Raw genomic sequence first — 19,483 nt, forward strand, 5'->3', positions numbered from 1 at the left:
TGTGCGTTCGGGGTCACCTCGGGCAAGTTCCTGGGTTTCATAGTGACCCAGCGCGGAATTGAAGCCAACCCGGAGAAAATCCGGGCACTGCAAGAGATGTCGCCTCCGAAGACAGTTAAGGAGGTGCAGCGGCTCGCAGGGCGAGTTGCCGCCTTGGGAAGGTTCGTCTTTCGGTCAGCCGAGCGCTACCTCCCTTTCTTCAAAAGCCTCAAACGGCCGAAAGACTTCCGGTGGTCAGAAGAATGCCAACGAGCCTTTGAAGAGCTCCGGAGCCTTCTGGCCTCTCCCCCGCTGCTCACCAAGCCCCAGAAGGGCGAGGTTCTTTATCTATACCTGGCCGTCTCCCCGGCCGCAGTGAGCTCAGTCCTCGTCCGGGAAGAGGACAAGCTCTAAAAGCCGGTCTATTACACCAGCTGGGTTCTCAGGGATGCTGAGACCCGATATTCTAAACTTGAGAAGACCATCTTCGCTCTCATCATCTCGGCTCGGAAACTCAGGCCTTACTTCCAAGCCCACACGATAGCTATATTGACCGACCAGCCTATGAAGCAAATATTGCAAAGGTCGGATCGTGCGGAGAGGATCGCCAAATGGGCGGTTGAGCTCGGGGAATTTGACCTCGAGTATCGGCCCAGGCCGGCTATCAAGGCCCAAATACTCGCCGACTTCATCGTGGAGTGTACCCTGCCGGACGACCCCGAGTTGCCACCCGTATCCGCGGAGGAAGCCCCGAGGCAGCCATGGGTCCTGCACTCGAACGGGTCTTCAACCTCGGGGGGTAGTGGAGCCGGACTCATCCTCACCAGTCCAGATGGAGTGGTGGCCGAGCAAGCCTTGCGCCTCGAGTTCCCGGCTTCGAACAACGAGGCCGAGTATGAGGCCCTCATCGCCGGGCTCAAGCTGGCGAAAGAACTGAAAGTGGAAGACCTGACGGCCTTCAGCGACTCCCAGCTGGTAGTGAACCAGATTCAACGAGACTTTGAAGCTAAAGAGCCATCCATGCAAAAGTATCTCCAAAAGGTGCGGGAACTTACGTCTGCCCTGAATTCTTTCAATATTCAGTACATTCCCAGGGCGGAAAACTCCAGGGCAGACCAGCTGTCCAAATTGGCAACCTCCTGCATGAGCGAGCTTCCCAAGGGAACAACGCTCGAGTATCTTCAGATCCCCAGCACGGAAGAACCCGAGCCCACCATGTGCATCGACTCCGAGCCAAGCTGGATCGATGGGCTCGTCTGCTATCTCCAAGACGGGACCTTACCTCATGACGAGACGGAGGCTCGCCGAATCAAGCGCCAAGCCCCCCGGTATGTCCTGTACGAGAATAGACTTTATCGTCGATCATTCACTTCTCCCCTTCTCAGATGCCTCCGCCCCTCCGAGGCGGACTATGCCCTCCGAGAGGTCCATGAAGGAATCTGCGGAAATCACATGGGGAGTCGGGCACTGGCCCACAAGATCCTGCGGCAAGGATATTACTGGCCCACACTCCAGAAGGATGCGACGGATTTCGTCCGGAAATGCGATCGGTGCCAGCGAAACGCCAATATCCAGCGCCGACCTTCGGCCCTGCTGACTTCTATCATCGCCCCCTGGCCATTTGCCCAATGGGGGATCGACATCCTGGGGCCCTTTCCCCAAGCCTCCGAACAAAGGAAGTTCCTGGTCGTCTCCATCGACTACTTCACCAAATGGGTCGAGGCCAAACCCGTCGCCCGGATCACCGAGCAAAAGATGCGGAACTTCGTGTGAAAGTCCATAATCTGCAGATTCGGACTACCCCGTATCCTTATATCTGACAATGGTCGACAATTTGACAATGTTCATTTCAGGGAATTTTGCTCTGAGCTCGGCATTGATCACCGTTTCACCTCGGTCGCTCACCCCCAGACAAACGGGGAAACTGAGGTAACTAATCGCACTATTTTGCAGGGACTCAAGGCTAGGCTTGATCGGTCCAAAGGACAGTGGGTCGAGGACTTGTACAATGTCCTTTGGGCGTACCGGACCACGTTCCGACTGCCCACAGGAGAGACCCCCTTCAACCTAGCATACGGCACTGAGGCCGTCATCCCGTTGGAGATCGGCCTGCCTTCTCCAAGGGTGGAGCATTATGACCCCGACACCAATTCCTCCCAGCTCAGGAGCAACTTGGACCTCGTCGAAGAGACACGAGAGGTCGCCTGGGTCCGCATGGCAAGATACCAACAGCGAACGGCCCAATACTACAACTCCAGAGTCAAGCCCAAGCTCTTCAAAGTAGGGGACCTCGTCCTCAGGAGAGCCGAGGCTTCTCAACCGACCGAGCAAGGAAAGCTCGCCCCGAATTGGGAAGGGCCGTATCAAATCGCCCTGGTACAACGACCAGGGGCATACAAATTGAAGTCCCTGGAGGGGACTCCGATCCCGCGAAGCTGGAACTCCGAGAATCTACGAATGTACTACCAGTAAAACCCCTAGGGGTTCAAGACAATCAGGACAATGGGCTCAGTTCCTTTTCTGCAAATAATTCTCTTATCTTGACGACTGTAATTCTCTTCTAATGTTGGGCCGTCTGTGATCCCCAGATTCCCCGGCCAAAATCGGGATGCCTCGAGACTCGACCGTTGAGTTCCAAACTCTCTCGACCTCGAGAAGTATCGCAGGACGATGAAACATCAGCTTGACGCAAGGATCCCTCGACTAAGGTCGGGATGCCCCGAGAGTCGACCGTAGAGAACCAGACTCCCTCGACCTCGGGAAGAAGCCGTGAGGGGTGGAAAGGGTGGTTCCACCCGGGGCGCCACAAAGTGGACCCCCGGGAGCGGTCGACGATCCCCGATCCCCGAAGCGGACAATACTTTCCCTCGACTAAGGTCGGGATGCCCCGAGGGTCGACCGTAGAGAACCAGACTCCCTCGACCTCGGGAAGAAGCCGTGAGGGGTGGAAAGGGTGGTTCCACCCGGGGCGCCACAAAGTGGACCCCCGGGAGCGGTCGACGATCCCCGATCCCCGAAGCGGACAATACTTTCCCTCGACTAAGGTCGGGATGCCCCGAGGGTCGACCGTAGAGAACCAGACTCCCTCGACCTCGGGAAGAAGCCGTGAGGGGTGGAAAGGGTGGTTCCACCCGGGGCGCCACAAAGTGGACCCCCGGGAGCGGTCGACGATCCCCGATCCCCGAAGCGGACAATACTTTCCCTCGACTAAGGTCGGGATGCCCCGAGGGTCGACCGTAGAGAACCAGACTCCCTCGACCTCGGGAAGAAGCCGTGAGGGGTGGAAAGGGTGGTTCCACCTGGAGCGCCACAAAGTGGACCCCCGGGAGCGGTCGACGATCCCCGATCCCCGAAGCGGACAATACTTTTCCTCGACTAAGGTCGGGATGCCCCGAGGGTCGACCGTAGAGAACCAGACTCCCTCGACCTCGGGAAGAAGCCGTGAGGGGTGGAAAGGGTGGTTCCACCCGGGGCGCCACAAAGTGGACCCCCGGGAGCGGTCGACGATCCCCAATCCCCGAAGCGGACAATACTTTTCCTCGACTAAGGTCGGGATGCCCCGAGGGTCGACCGTAGAGAACCAGACTCCCTCGACCTCGGGAAGAAGCCGTGAGGGGTGGAAAGGGTGGTTCCACCCGGGGCGCCACAAAGTGGACCCCCAGGAGCGGTCGACGATCCCCGATCCCCGAAGCGGACAATACTTTCTGAAGCAGAGCTCTGCCATTGAACTAGCGCGCACCCTACTTCGGTAGAGCGCCCACAGGCCCGCCGACCCGACACAAGACTCCTCGACTAAGGTTGAGGCGCCCCGGGGTCCGACCAGAGGGTCTCAAGCTCCCTCGGCCTCGAAAAAAACTGTAGATCGATAAAGCCTCCCCAGATCCTCTCAACTTCGGTGGGTGTCGTCGGGTCCGTGAGAAGCCCGAGCCCCCTCACAAGTCAAGATGACTCCGGAGGACGACGAGGAAGGGAAGCAACCTACCCCGCCATGTGAAACACAACTCCGAGAATGCAAGAGGTACATCCAACTCGATGCCCTCCTTGTCAAATTTTATCTACATACCGCTAATCATCTAACATTGGAGTCCTATCTCGCCCCAAAGTCGGGCTACTCCAATGGGTCGGCTTAAGACCGATCTCCTAACTACATTATGCATGCTCCGTTCGACAAGTCTCCGCTCGTCAAGTCACAACTTGAACAAAGTCTCCGTAAGTTAGGGCCCAACTCGGCCCCCATACATAGACTCCGATGTCTAGCTGAGAAAGCGGTCCCGGCCACAAGTGCACCAGCCGAACACAGATACTAAGGCAATCTTCAGAGATTCCAGCCTTACTCACTGAAATCCCGGCAGAGTCCGAGAGCAATAACTATGAAAACCTTCGGCGATAATTCGACTATTAGCCCGCGCTCCCTACAAAGGACCCGGAAGTCAAGTTCGGAAACCCAACTAGACTCCCAAGGGCGCGGGTCTCGCCATAAACACTCCGAGAAACACGAGGGCGCAGACGAGATTCGCCCCCCAACTTTAACGATAGACTTTACTTCCCACGTCCGAGCCCGCAAGCTGCTCGAACTCGGAAGTCGGGGGGTAGTGTTGGGGGAATAAGATTTTTTCCCCAAGTGACACAAATGCCCCCAAGAAGCCGCACAATCGCCGATCCTGAACAGCTGAAGTCGGCGTCCGACCTCGGAACGCCCGACCTCAAGACATCCGACCTCGAGACCTCCGACCTAGGAAAATCCTGACGCTCAAGGTCTACCCTTGTCAGCCACCTACTACGGCCATACTCCTCCGAGGTCCAACTGAGGACCATGCCCTGCCACTGCTTCAGCATTTATTGCGCATGGCCGCTGTAACCCTCCGGTTCACTCTACAATTAATGTGGATCTCCGGCTTACTCCACCATTAATGCGGATCTCCGGCTTACTCCACCATTAATGCGGATCTCCGGCTTACTCCACCATTAATGCGGATCTCCGGCTTACTCCACAATTAATGCGCATGGCTCCTGACATCTACGGATCCTCGGCTCTCCACGGCAAGTTAGCCCAGCAGAGTCTGGTCAACCATGATAAGTCTCTGATCTCGGCCATACCTCCGACACCAATGCAATGATTCGCCTGGTAGCGTACTGGTTCGGGTCGTACGACGCCCTCACCGCCGACATCAGCACAATGATTCGCCTGACCGTGCGCCGACCTGAGCCACATGCCGAGCCGTACTATGGCCTCGCCCTGTTACATCACAGGTAAACCGACCCCCACCTATAAAAGGGAGCCTTAGCTTCTCAGGAGGGGGTTGGGAAATTCCGCGCCTTACAAGCACTGTTCATCTCCTCCTTACACTATCTGCCCCCTCCCTGACTTGAGCGTCGGAGGGCCGGCGCCGAAAAACCCGGCCACCGGTTTGTCTGCAGGCACCCAGACGGAGGACGCCGCCCGCTGATGGATCGCTGCCCCGCCGTGAGGATCCCCAGCTCCCTCTCTCCGGCCACCCCAGACGAAGGATGCCGCCCGCCGACTGGTCGCCGCCCCGCCGTGGTGACCCGCAGCTCCCTCTCCCTCGACCGAAGATTGCCCCCGGGTCCAATTTCCAGCAACAATGCACATACTAGTGTTGATAATGATACTGATAATAGTTCTGATAATGATGAATACTGATGCTGAAAATGCTAACTGTGATAATGATTTTGTGGATGTGAATGTGAAGGGAGTTGGTGATAATAGTGACTCTGATAATGAATTTGAGTCAGAGATACACATATACAAAGACTTAGATCCTTCTAATCAGTTCTTAAAGGTTATGGCAGAAGGAAACATGCCTCAATCTGATTATTCTGATTCTGATGATGTTAAGAGAAGTGATGGAAACTTTGAAGAGTTTGATATTATGGCATATTTGAAGGATCCAAAATTCTCAAATGAGATGAAGTTTGATAATCATAAGGAGTTTAAAAATGTTGTAAGGCAATATGGGATATTGAATGGATATAATATTAGGTTCAAAAAGAATGTTAGCTCTTATATTGTTGTTGCATGTGCTGATGGTTTTCCATGGAGAATATCTGCTTCATGGATGAGTACAAAAAAGTCATCCTAAGTACAGTACTAACTAAAGGTAATGTCGAGCAATTAATTTCATATTTTCATTCTCTTATTTTCTAGAGGTTTTCTTATTATAATTACACTAACTTGTTCTACTTTTTTTGTCTTACAATGTAGGATCTGGTTTCCTACTTTCAACAGGTTTTGGGAAGGGTTGAGCATATGTTTTGTATGAGGCACATACAATAATTTTCAGAAGAAGCATAAAGGCAGGGTTCTTAAAAATGCACTATGGAAGAGGCTTGAAGAGTCTGCACTAGAATGCTTGAAGAGTCTAAGTGAAGAGGCTAACAAGGATGTGACAAATAACAAGGATACTCCTCCTCAAACATTGACTAGGGCTTTCTTCACAGAGAGAGCATGTAGTGATGTACAAAATAACATGGCAGAAAGTTTTAACTCGTACATATTGAAGAGCAGAGATAGGCCCATTATCACAATACTGGAAGAGATCAGAATCCTTATGATGATCAAGTTAAGACAGAAAAGGAAAGAGTTGAAGAATTACAATGGTCCCATATTTCCTAACATTCAAACAAAGGTAGAGAAAACCACGGTGAAAAGCAGATATTGTACCTTAACCTACAACAAGAAGAGTGGTTATGAAGTGAGGCATGGGGTTGATAGTTTGATTGTAGATCCAGAAAAAGAAACCTGCAACTGTAATGCGTGGCAATTTAGTGGAATCTGATCCCCCCATGCAGTGGCAGTGATATGGTTCAATAGATGAGTTGCGGAAGATTATGTGGCACATTGGTTCAGAACTGAAACATACAAGAAGATATATGACTATGCAATAGAGCCAATCAATAGACCAAGACTGTGGGCAAAGTTTGGGTGTGAGCCATCAGAACCACCACCGATTAGAAGACCCATTGGTGGACCCAAAAAGTAGAGGAGGAGAGACCAAGAGGAGCCTAAGAATTCATATAGGTTGTCTAAGAAGGGAGAAGCAGTGACTTGTTCCAAGTGTCGCATGGTTGGTCATAACAAAAAAACATGCAAAGCTCTGCAGCTCCTACCACTAACCAAGAGAAGAAAAGGTAAGGTGCAAGTAATAGAAGAGGCAGTGCACCAGTCCACAGCTCCCAAGAGATAATGCAGGTATGTGACTGCCCTTTTCACTTTATTAGACTATGTTATATGCTATTTAAATGACTTTTTGCATCAGTCATCTCAATTTGAATCTCACAGGCAGACTAGCAGTGCAAAAGAAAAATCAATGGCAAATCAACAACAAAGGAGGAAGCAAAAAAGGAAGATATTTGATTAGCATAGTTTTTTTCCTAAAATTACCTTGAAAACATACTAACATAGATTGTTTAATGGGTGATGTAGGCCTCAACAACTCATGTTGGCTATGGGATATATATTTCAGATCAAAGTGAAACTTTTTTTGTGACTGAGAAGCAATGGAAATGTCAAATAACAGTCATTATCCCATCTCATTATATAGCAGCCAGTATAATGAATAATAGACTACTAATAACAACTGTTATTTAAACATCCATTATTACTTATTAGCATCCATGATGTAAGAGGTCTCCTTGCAAACCATCATCATGGCCACTACAATGTTATAATGGCTTCAATTTTTCAGTGGTGAACATCCAAAAATAGGACCATGTAAAACTTTTGGATAAGGGACTCTCCTTCAACCAAAAAAGATATTGCCTCATTGGAATCCAAGGAGTGCAAGCTTTATGCATCAGAGGCACAAGGGGTGCATTCAGGGCTGGGTAGCCTATCCTAAACCAGTATAACCCATCGATATCAGATACGGATTCCTCTATCATCTATCGGTTTATCCTTCATACAGGTGAATAAGGTTGTATTAATAGCTATAAATAGGTGAATACTGAATAAGGGTGCTCTGTTCCACCCCCAAATTTTGAGTGCTCGGCGAGAATAGCCACCATCCATCCCTCAATTCATCATATACCATTTGCTAGTCCTCACAACGTCTCCATGTAGTCCTTCCTACAGCTTGAGCTCGTGGCAAGCCTCACGAAATTCTCCTCAGAGACATTATCAACTACTGAGAGGGAAAACACAATCAGCTTTGTCTCCATCCAGTATCTGATAGCAAAGAAAAGGCCAAAAAAGTCGATGGCAAGCCTACTTACAACACTTGAGAGCCCATAGGCGCTGAATTTGAACACAAAACAATTTCAGAATGCAGGAAATGAGATTGCCATTGCTGGTGCCTAAACTAAACTACGTAGAGCATTCATGATTTTGAACCAAACTTAATATCACGTGGAATACAAACAGAACTCATTTGGGTGAAATCTGACAGGAAGAAGCTGGTAGGCTGCCACGGGTTTAACTCCAAGATGGAGCTCTGATTTTGCCGGTACCAGTCCAAACAACTCCAGAACCTTTTTAAGATTGAAAGATAGACCTTTCTCCAGAATCGGAGGATACATCTGATTTAGCTGCGAAGACAGTACAGTGATTCCAGTCTGCTAATACAAGTCAAAGGAAGAGACAAAACGTTAAAACTAGTTACAAGTTGAGTTACGCAAAAAAAACCTGCCGAACCGCGAACTCAATCCAAGCAGATCTTTTCGGTTTGGTTTGTATCGATTTTTTTTTTTAAATTCAGTTTGGTTTCAATTTAGAAAAATCTTGAACCGAAAAATTTCAGTCTTGTTTTGGTTTGAGTTTTCAGAAAACCGATTCAAACCAACCCATCTCGACCCATAGATCGATATATAAATTTTTATATTTTTATATATATATTTTATATATAAAATAAAAATATCAATCCAATAAACCAAACCAAATATTTCGAGACACTTTCAAACGATTTTTATAGATAGTCGGTTCGGTTTAGATTTCAGTTTTACAAAACCAGTTTGAATTTAGCTCCAAACCGATCTAAGCCAACCCATGCACATCCCTAATTACAAGATAAGCAAAAGTGCCCACAACTGTACTAGCTATATGCGGCCAGATCTGCGAGTTCTCCTCAAATTAGAAGGCGGGGCCTCATTTTCAGCAGTTCCCACTGCTTCAGTTTTGCAGCTCCTCAGCCTCTTCGCTCTCTCAGGGCGAGGAGGTGCCTGAGTTGCTTCTACTGCTTCAGCTTTGACATTTCTACGCTTTCCTCTTATGATGGGATCAGCCGAAGCCACCTGACTTTGTCCCAGTGCATTTGTATCTTCTTCCTGCTGGCACTGAGATCTGGGCCATTCAGTACCGCAACCAGGACAAGCTCTTGAACCCTACATAACCGTATATTCTCCAATTGTAAGTAGTAAAATTAAAAGGGGCAATTGCTTGGAGAGAAATCCTTAAAGGAGAAGCAGTGCGAGAGAGGGAGTCTGTTACCTTCCGCTGAGAAAATTTCTTCTTCAAACAATAATCATGAAGTCGGACAGGGCAACCTTCATTTGGACATGTAAGAGCCTGTTTAATTGAATAAAATAAAGTGAGATTAGATGAATTAGAGTATTATGACCAGAAAATGTATCAGGAGAAAAGGGATATATATGAGTCATAAAAATACAGCAACTTGTCCTATTCATGCACCCTCAGATAATCTTCAAGCTTGCAACAAGAGTTGACAACATGCATCCACCAACAGAAAACCAGCTATATAATTCAACTCTCAAATTCAATAGAAACCAACCATAATTCTAAGGAAACAAAAAGATTTTTATCGTCAGTAATTTATTGGAGAGACAACAAACCTTCACCCCAGCTTCATTGCAGACATCACAAGAAGGAACATCATTATTACGGAACCAGCTTCGGAGATCAAAAAAAGATCGGATACCAAATCCAATTTTACCATCAGGAGTATAGCAAAGCCATTGATCTTGGATGAGATCATTGAGAGTCTTCTCCTTCTGAGACAATGAGAAACTCTTGAATGCAGCAGGGATATGCAATTGAGTATCTTGTGAAGCCTGCTCAGTCTGAACCAGAACCAGAATTATAGGAGTGTAAGATATGAACCCAAAGGGCTTGGGATACTATGCACAATTAAATGGTCAATAATGAGCATTATGATCACATATACATGATTTGCTAATAAATTTAATAAGAACAAATATTAAAAGGAATTCTAGACAGATTCCATAATACCATGATATGGTAAAAAGCTTTATAATGCCATTAACTATAAAATATGAAAAAGTCTACCACTCCAAGAAGGAAATCCACTCCATTTTAGTAAGTAGACAACAGCAAAGTCCATAAATAAGCTATAATGACCATCAAAGATATATTGACCATAGATACACATATAAAGCTTAGGAATTAACAAAACATCTTGATGTATGTGCGTCTACAAGGATCAACAAATTTAACATGAAATGAGTCTTTAAGTTCCATGTGTCTCCCCTATCTGCTCTCATTTGACTCTTCATCCTAGATTTGAGGCACTCCTTACCTCTGGCTTCGCTGAATATGATCCATGCTCTTTCGAAGAAGATGTATTCCAGTTTCTAAGGTCAGTCCCTTCTACAGCCAAGGATGATAAGGATTTGCTTACAATGTACAATAAGCAAAATTAATTCTAGCCATTTGCAGACACTAAAGATTCAAGATCAACAGCATATTTTACCAAAACTTCACTTATTGGGACACTAATGGCTCATATGCATTGTCTGGATTCTTAGAGATAAAGTTTGCATGTGTGTGTAGATGCGATGGGGGTGGGTCAAGGAGGAGAAGTGGGGAATGCATTCAAAACCTGATTTTCAAGACGGACATTAAGAGCTTCAATGTTGGTTATGCAGCCTTGAGTTGACATATCCTGAACAATTGCATCTATCTGCAATAAATAAGAGCATGCAAGATAATTATTAAAATTGTAAACCTAGTTCTCTAACCTCATTACACAAGATAGATATCAAAGAATGCTGCCATCATAGAATAAAACCAGCAAAGCAACATGCAAGCAAGTATATTATCTTCATCTTGAAGGCCTTTCATGGCATGTGATACTACCAAGACGTCATCAATTATCATCTTGCTTTACATCTTTAAGTTACACTTGGATCAAAGAAAGGTCGACAAAACTAAAAAGGTTGTACATAAGGCTTACAAAGAAGCCATTGAACACAGAGAGCTGACAGCTGAAAATACAAGAGAAGGGATTCTAGCCAATTGAATGGGTCTTCTGATCAAACCATAGATTATTTAGATTCCATTGGAAATTAGGATTTGGAACATCAGACATTGATCAACCAATGAGTCAACAACTAAAAGAAAGAATGATACATTTGGATAAGAATGATTCTTTTTGATCCTTCCTTTAAATGGAACGAATGGAGATAGAATTAGATTATTCTTGAAATACCTTTTGGGATCTTCCACGATGTCCCACATATACAGGGAACATGAGAGGCAAATGAACAATCATCCACTTCTGGAAGAAATCGAACAATTTCTTGGGAATCCTACAAGATCGGCTCATTCTTTTGTCCTCTCTAACAGATGGTCAGAACTTCATCTGGGATCTACTATTAAAGAGAAAGGACAAAACAACCTCCATTTACATTAAAAGAATAATTAGCATCCAAATTAACAAAAATCTACACAAATAAGAAAGTGCAGCAGTGTTACCTGGACATTCATGTCTAGCTCGAAAAAACTATGTCAGATACGTATCTGAAAGAGACACGTGCACTTGGATACTTATGAAATTCTTTGTTTGGGGCTTTTAGAGATTTGGAAAGAGCTGGACTCTACCAACAATGAGTTAGAAACTCATTTTTGACGTTAGAATTGAGTAGGATAAGGAACATGTAGATGAAAGAACTTAGAGACAGTGTCTTCTAATTTAAAAAGTATAAATATATTATTTAATTTAAAGTATATTAGATCCTGGGTATCCATGTATCTCCATTTTTCTTCTTGCCAAATCAGTCTTGGACATGTTTCTGAATCCGATTCTCGTGTTTGTGTCCATGCAACACTAAATTGTAGTACAAAATCAATGTATATCATGGTTAGAATCTCGAAAAGATGAAGGTTCCAGATATATCAGACAGTCAAAATCTACAAGCTGTCATATGGCAAGACGTATATATAATGAAGGACTTGTCCAACGACAACATGGAAATGGATGTCAACATTACAAATTCCAATGGTTCGCATTAGTGCCACAAGATGAAAAGTTTGGAAGTACATCTCCATAAACACATACATGCATGCATTGATTGTTAAAATCTTACAATTTGTGATGCAGATCTTGCAATCTAGATCAAAATGGCCCTAAACAATTCGAATCCCATCCTTTGAATCACAATATCTAATTTGATTATGTTATTTACATATTAGATCATATCTAGATCCATTTTCTATAATTTCTTTGACTATGTAGTTCTTAAATTACATAACACTAATAAATCTTAAATTGAAAAATTAACAATTCTATTATTGGAGTTCATAGAGTTAAAAATAAGATGCAAGTTTTTGCAATTTTATAACCATATGTTAAAGTCTTATCCCTGTTTATTCTAAAGCATTCTACATAAAAGGATAGTAAAATTGATAGAATAGTAAATAAACATCTTAATTAGACTTATCGTATGTCTGTTTTTGTTCTCCATTCTCCACTTTACTGTTGACTGATATTTCAATTTTTCACATTTCTTAGATATTTAGGAGTTTCTAGAAGAAATTAGAAAAAATCTTATGATCTACAATCCGATTCATGATCTGATCTAATCTATCTCTCTCTATGATTTACAACTCAATCCCAATCTTAACAATGTTGCATGCATGTAATACTAGCAATTAAACTATGACTATACCAGAATTTAATCCAACTTTTTGCTCCATTTGTGAAGATTTTTACATGCAAAGAAACATCAGATTGAAGGCTTATGCAAGTTTTTCACTATTATCACAATTTTCAGATCTTGTAGAAAATTGAAATGCCAAAACGTTAAAACCCAGTGGAAATCAACCCACAGTATTACAAGTCAGAAGTGAAAATAGAAAGACTGTTTTTTCATAACAAAAAAAACTTTTACTGTTCCGGTTGAAAGGCAAATTAGATTTTTACAAATATCCAAATCCTCATTTATTATCTCATCAGAGTTTTTATAGAATAAGGTTCTATTTATTTAGTATAGAAAGAAAAAAAATTGCAGGTGTATTAACATAAAAGTTCCATTATGACTATTAATGTAGATCTCAGTCTGGTCAGTTTTTAAGATGTCCATTTTATGTATACAGCAGTAGGCCAAAACCTAGAATTGGAGAGGAAAGACCTGTGCATGGTATTCATATAAACTGATTTGCAGCCAAAGCTTGCAGCATGAGTCACAAAAGGCCTGATTGGCGTGGGCATGAGTATCTATGAGGTAATTTTGAGAAACCTATTACAACTGCACACTTTTTCAGTTGTTTTCAAATAGTCAGCTTTCTTATCAGGATTCAATTAAAACCTACAGCAGAGTAAGCAGGAATTCACACGTATGCATAATCAATTATTAACAAAATAAATGCATCAATCCAAAAAAATTAGAGCAAATAGAGACATACCACTCCCTTGTAGAATGCAATCTGTGGAACCGAATACTTGGTTCCAAGTTTTGATTGCTCGTCAGCTACATTATTGATAACGCCATAATAAACCTTGCCGTCGTATTGGTTTCTGCATGCCCGCAGCTCGAACTGAACAAAAGCTAGCTCCTTGTTTATTTTGAGCAGGCAATCATTGAATGTCTGCGGATGTGTAACTGCAAATTATCATGCAGATTGTTAGTGGTAAGGGAACCAAAGCTCTACTATACAAAGAATGATGCTTAATGGACCCTAAAACAAACCCCAGTGCAGGACCCAACTGATCCCCTCAGCTATGAGTTTGATCCTTATTGGGGTGCTCTATATATATTGCTAATGTAAATAGCATGAAAAATCTGAATTTGGCCTGGCCACTTTTCGTAAAAAATAAGAAAATAGGGAAAGAAATGTTTATATCCGAAATGCAAAATCACATCCATGAAGCAAAATCAGAGAGGTGAAAAAGAGAAATTGATCCAACTCGAGAAGAATCTGAATTTTACCGTTAGAATCGAAACAGATACCTGGATTTTTTCCCGTGATGCCCATAAAAATCTCATGGAACGCCTTCTCATCTAATGGGCCACGGGACATCAAAGCTTGTATAAGAGAGTGGTGCTTCCATCCCAATTGCTGAGCCATTCCTTCTCTCTCCTCAAAAAAACCCTAATCTCCACAGATCTTCCGCCCCGGTGAAGCCAAAAGAAGCTCCCAAAAAAAACCCTAATTTCCCCAAATCGAAACCCCAATCACTCCGAGAAACCAATGATCAGATAGAATCTAAACAGGAAAGGAGATAATTTTCTCCCTCCTCTGGCGGGAGAAAGGAGGGCTTTTGGACTTTCAGAAAATGGTAAAGGGCATTTTATTCGACGAACGGTGCGGTTTAACCGCAGATAGATCCTATGAGAACTAATGGCATTAAAGGGCCGGATACATATACAGGACCAAACGGACGGGGGATATGGTATCCGCAAATGAATTAATATGAGCACCTCCGTACCAAATTCTATCCCCTTTCCCTTATCGCCTCCCCGCTTCAAATGGCGGGAACCGGAGCCAGGTCATTGGAACACATGGCCTCCGCCTCGAGATTCGCGCCCACGCCGATCACCCTCCATCGATCCTTCTCTCCCCCTGCTCCCACGAAACCCTACTTGTTCTTTCCGCCTCGATCTGGGCATTCCTCGGCGCGATTGCCTCTCCGAAGCGCCGATCTCCGGGGACGGCACCGGCTCTCCGGCGGCGAGGGCTTGCCGGAGGGGCCGCCGGATGGAGAGGGCCCGAGCTTCGACCGGGCGGTGGAGCTGTTCAACGGCGGGGACTACCACCAGTGCCACGACTTCCTCGAGGAGCTGTGGAACGGGGCGGAGGAGCCGATCCGGACGCTTCTCCATGGGATTCTCCAGTGCGCCGTGGGGTTCCATCACCTATTCAACCAGGCGAGCTATAAAAATCTATATTTGATTGCATTAGGGTTTGTAGGTTTTAAAGTTGGGATCTTTAGGGTTTTGGGTGGGCTTTCAGAACCATAGAGGGGCGATGATGGAGTTGGGGGAGGGGCTCTGCAAGCTTCGGAAGATGGATTTTGATGGAGGGCCTTTTCTTGAGTTCGAGCAGGAGGTCTCGGCGGCGTTGGAGTTTCTATACCAGACACAGAAGGAGCTTGCTGCGTGTAAGTCTTGATCTTTTTTTTACTGGATTGGAACTTTCCATATCATTGGCTACTAACTCTTGTTCTTCTGTTTCATAGCCTAAATTCAGTGCTTTGGTTCAGCTTCAAAAGGAATGGTTGATTTCTTAGTTGGAAATAGTTAAGCTTACAGAATAGATCGTGTTTGTGGTTCAGTTAGCATTTCTCCTATTGATCTTTCTGCAAGGTGTAGAAGCTTTGTTTAATTATTTTGGAAATGCACGGGCACTAAGTTTGGAGATCCACTAAGTTTAGAGATACAAAATTTCTATTAATAGTTCACTCCAGGTTGAATTGATTGCTAGATAAATTTTGTGTCTTATGCCAGAACTACTTTTTTGGAAGGCATATTATTTGAAGATTAAGATGGAAAAAAATTGAAACCAAGAATGTATGTGTTTTATCACAGGAAACTAATCATTTTTTAAGGAATACTTCGGTAAATTCAGTAAGCCTTCATGTTTTAAATATGAAATGGGTTGGCTATCTTGCACTTAGGAGAGTGGTTTCCATAATATGTTCTGGTTTTCATTATTTTCCTGCAGAAAACATCAAGTAACTTAAGAAAGTCTGAAATAGAGTGGAATATGGTAAACTTAGCTAGTGAATGATAGTTCATAAAGGTGCTAAGGGCCTTGATATAAGAAAGTTTTGCCCCGAATGTATCATATTACAGTGGGACAGGCTTTGAGGGTCATGATATTTCTGTGAGAAAACCTTGTGGGCTGAGTGATGCAGGATAAAATATGCAAAGGGGATGCTGAATCAGTTGCCATTTGAAGTTCCAACTTGGATTGTGCTCATTGACCTGCTATTTGCATATTTCTATTATTTCGATACCGTTCCTTTTTTAAAGTCACAACTCAACATATTCTTATTTGTACCTTGTTGCAAATCAGTTTCAAGGAACATAAATTTTCATAAATCAGTCACGGTGGGTGTTGAAAGTATAAGGTTTGAGTATGGAATTACGAATGGCCATGATATGGAAGTTTTAGATTGCATTCATGTTAAGAAAAACTCATGGTTGTAAGGAAGGGAAAAAGAAAAAGGCACAAAAACAATGGATATGTCATCAGGTTTATGTAACTTAGCCTACATATGTGGAGGCCATCTCCATGGTGTAGAAAATAATGTATTATGAGTTGTTTACTTTAATTTTGTTTAATTGGCTTCAAAGAAAGGAGTAACATATTATTTTCATAGCACTAGATCTTCTGCGGATGCTATGCATGTAATTTATTTGGGAAGGAGCATTTTTTGATGGTGATCATAATCCCATCAGTGAAGATTGTTTACAGTAGATTTTACAAATATGCTTCTCATTTCATGGAATACATGGGACTCTTGGATAAGCTTTCCCATCTAATAGGAGACTAAAGAAACGGGCAAGAGATCTAACAGGAAACTGAAGTGACACTCGGGGATGCTATGGGCCTCACAGATAGGCAGATATGATTTTTTCCCCTTATATTACTGCATGTAAACATAGTGGCCAAGTGAGACATTCCAAAATCATACATGTTCAAAGTCAAGAAACATGGATTTAGTCAACAATAAAAATATAAGCAATCATAGCAATCATATATGCATACGATTTATGAAACAGAAAATATGTATAGAGATCCCAAAAAAAGCCGTCTGAGTCATACATGTTAAGACTATTTAGTATAATAGAAAAATATATGTTTTTATGGAGTAGTAAAGATATATCCGAAATGCAAACTAACAAAGAAATATATAGAAAATATTACAATTACAGGTACTATATTGGCCAAGGCCAGTAGAAGCACAATAACGATACCATGTGTTATTCTGTGAGCTATTCTGGAGTTGACACTTTACAGGAAGTCATAGAAAAAATATAAACCTTTTCTAAGATGACTCATGACAAATTTAGTGTCAGCGGATTTTACCTCAAGTTTGTTCCTGTATTTAACAATATTAAAGTTAGAATTTTATTTTTCTACATGTAAAGCATGCATATGTAAACTGCAGAAGTATGCATACATCAAACAACAATCTGTGTGTACAGTTAATATCTTTCTTTGGACTTAGAGCCCTCCAGAGCTTACTCTGTTGTGTAAGCCTTAGAACATTAGTAAAAAGTATAAGTTGTATATATTAAAAAAAACTATAAAAATATGAGCACATATGTGAACAGTTATTGTATAACAATATCAAAATCATCTAGAACCTCATGCCTGCTTATGTTCCTTGTGTTGATTCGTAGCAAAAATTTATTGTTTCCCATCAAATATCATTCCCATGCTTGCTCTGAGTTTTTCCAAGTCTCTGAGATTCATAGGTTGGTTAAACTACAAGCTCTTGAAGGACATCACGGCATTTCTATAACATCATAACGTAAAAGAAATGCATGTGACAACTAAACAAAACAAGCAGACATCTTTCTAGCACTCACATGAGTCTCATCCTTTTAAAAATTTATGTCTACTAAACACATAAATGAAAGGCATGGGATAACTGACCAAAACAAGTGCTTTTCTTTCTGGTGCTCCCACATTCCTCTTGCTTCTCTCTTTTTTTCTTCTCTCCTAAATTTACGGTTTAATAATTCACAGTTTTCTGAAAATGAGTGGTTTTTCCCCTTAAATGAGGTTATTGCAACTTGCCCCATTCATAATAGCATTTATCATTTCTTTCTTTTCTCCACAAATCCAGTTATTTCTGCATGTCATTAATATTACACTGGAGTTGAACCACTGGAGGCAATGACGAGGCCTTTGTCGGTTTGTTTCAGGTACAGATGATCTCTGCTTAGCAATGGACGGCTCCGAGAGATCATACCAACTACTGGGTAGCTTTGCTGCTGGGCAGCATTTATACAGCTTGGATGTTGACCCGGATGGCATAGCCTATATAACTTTCTCCCTGGTCCAGAATCATGGCTCAGATAGATCTTTAAGGGTTAAGGTCCCCACCCTCCATGCCGCAGAAGAACATCTCAAGGCATGCGAGTATAAATGCTGATAGAATCACACTATACACTTGTAGAATTTCCTCCATTTTTCATCGACGAGTTTTTGTATCTGAAATCTTCTGTAAATTATGTCAAATGTTATCTTTGTTTTCTTTATAAATCAGAGATGTGTAATGAGTGTAAAATCTTATAAAATTGAGATTAGACTTCCATGTTAAGTTCCTACATTTTGCATGGATGTCTCATGGAAATGATGCAGAAATTTCTCTACGAGGACTCCTGCAATGGATAAAGAGATCCTTAGTTCCATGTATAAAATGATCGTGAGGAATACATGCATGGACATAGAGTGGCAAGAGCATGACTGATATGGAATAATGTGGCAGTGCAAAAGGTGGGTAGAATTTAGGAAATGGAAGCTCTTGGCTTGGTTTATAGAATAAGACAGGGAAATGTGACTCGTTTAGGTTATACAGGATATATCCATCCCTTTTTTTTTCTTTTTCTGAGCAGAAAGATTGAAGGGAGTCCAATTCAGTAAATTGATCCCAAGTAGTCAGCATTCATCCACAATGAATCAGGATCAGGATAACAATATTCTTCAAATTATCAAAAGCTGTTAGTTCCTGTGGTTGGTGTCTTGCCCTTCCAAGTGACAAGTCTCAGGTTCAATATTGTTCTTCAAGTTACATAATGATCCTAAACCATTGACAATTTTACCAATTATTCGACAACATGAACTATTCGCAGCACTTATTCGGATGACGGATGGGCGCGGTCCAATTTCAATTTATACATGATTCAGGTCAGAAAATTGAATCCAAACTTAATCCAATAATATTTCAATTAAAATTGTTTAGGGTATAATATTAATTTTAGCATTTCATTGAATTTTTTAAGTCAAATAAGGTCAAATGTGGTTATATAAGATTTGTTTGATGCCCATATGTAGTAATAATTAAAAATACATATTTTTGCCTAACCATATGATAAAAAGGAGAACTAATTTCTTATATTTATGCTTCATAAAAAAGAAAAAAAAAATATTTTTTTGGGTCATTGTTCCCTATTTCTCGTTTTAATATCGCCATGGCAGCCATCATTTCAGCAATTATTTTAATATTAAATTTTTTTAAAAAAACTTTTTTAGATAAATTTTGGCCATTATAATTATCATAACGGTTTTTAACTTTTGAGCGGGGCTCGCTTATTAAAGCACAACGTGGGTGGGTGC

At 42.9% G+C, this 19,483-nt stretch overlaps 2 protein-coding genes across 4 annotated transcripts; one reads left to right on the forward strand and one right to left on the reverse strand.

Moving 5' to 3' along the window:
- Positions 1-8,874: 8,874 nt before the first annotated feature.
- LOC103709052 lies at positions 8,875-14,465 on the reverse strand. 2 transcript variants are annotated; one of them, XM_008794226.4, is made up of 6 exons: positions 14,140-14,464; positions 13,595-13,791; positions 10,791-10,871; positions 9,784-10,011; positions 9,422-9,499; positions 8,875-9,315 (listed from the first exon to the last, which is right to left on the reverse strand). In XM_008794226.4, exons 1-6 carry the CDS (start codon positions 14,255-14,257, stop codon positions 9,031-9,033), a joined length of 987 nt encoding a protein of 328 aa, XP_008792448.1. In that variant the 5' UTR covers positions 14,258-14,464; the 3' UTR covers positions 8,875-9,030. The 2 variants fall into 2 exon arrangements, with proteins under 2 accessions (XP_008792448.1, XP_026661182.1); XM_026805381.2 differs by lacking the exon at positions 10,791-10,871 and having other exon boundaries at positions 14,140-14,465.
- A 120-nt stretch (positions 14,466-14,585) lies between these two features.
- On the forward strand, positions 14,586-18,470 carry LOC103709117. 2 transcript variants are annotated; one of them, XR_005511116.1, is made up of 4 exons: positions 14,586-15,057; positions 15,143-15,290; positions 15,369-15,495; positions 18,070-18,153. XR_005511116.1 is itself a non-coding variant. In XM_008794320.4 (3 exons), the coding sequence occupies exons 1-3, from the start codon at positions 14,659-14,661 to the stop codon at positions 18,297-18,299; spliced, it is 777 nt and encodes a 258-aa protein (XP_008792542.2). In that variant the 5' UTR covers positions 14,608-14,658; the 3' UTR covers positions 18,300-18,470. The 2 variants fall into 2 exon arrangements, 1 of the variants encoding a protein (XP_008792542.2); XM_008794320.4 differs by lacking the exon at positions 15,369-15,495 and having other exon boundaries at positions 14,608-15,057; positions 18,070-18,470.
- The last annotated feature ends 1,013 nt before the right edge of the window (positions 18,471-19,483 follow it).

This window comes from Phoenix dactylifera, chromosome 3 (genome assembly GCF_009389715.1).
Source record: "Phoenix dactylifera cultivar Barhee BC4 chromosome 3, palm_55x_up_171113_PBpolish2nd_filt_p, whole genome shotgun sequence".
Taxonomy (NCBI): Eukaryota; Viridiplantae; Streptophyta; class Magnoliopsida; order Arecales; family Arecaceae; genus Phoenix; species Phoenix dactylifera.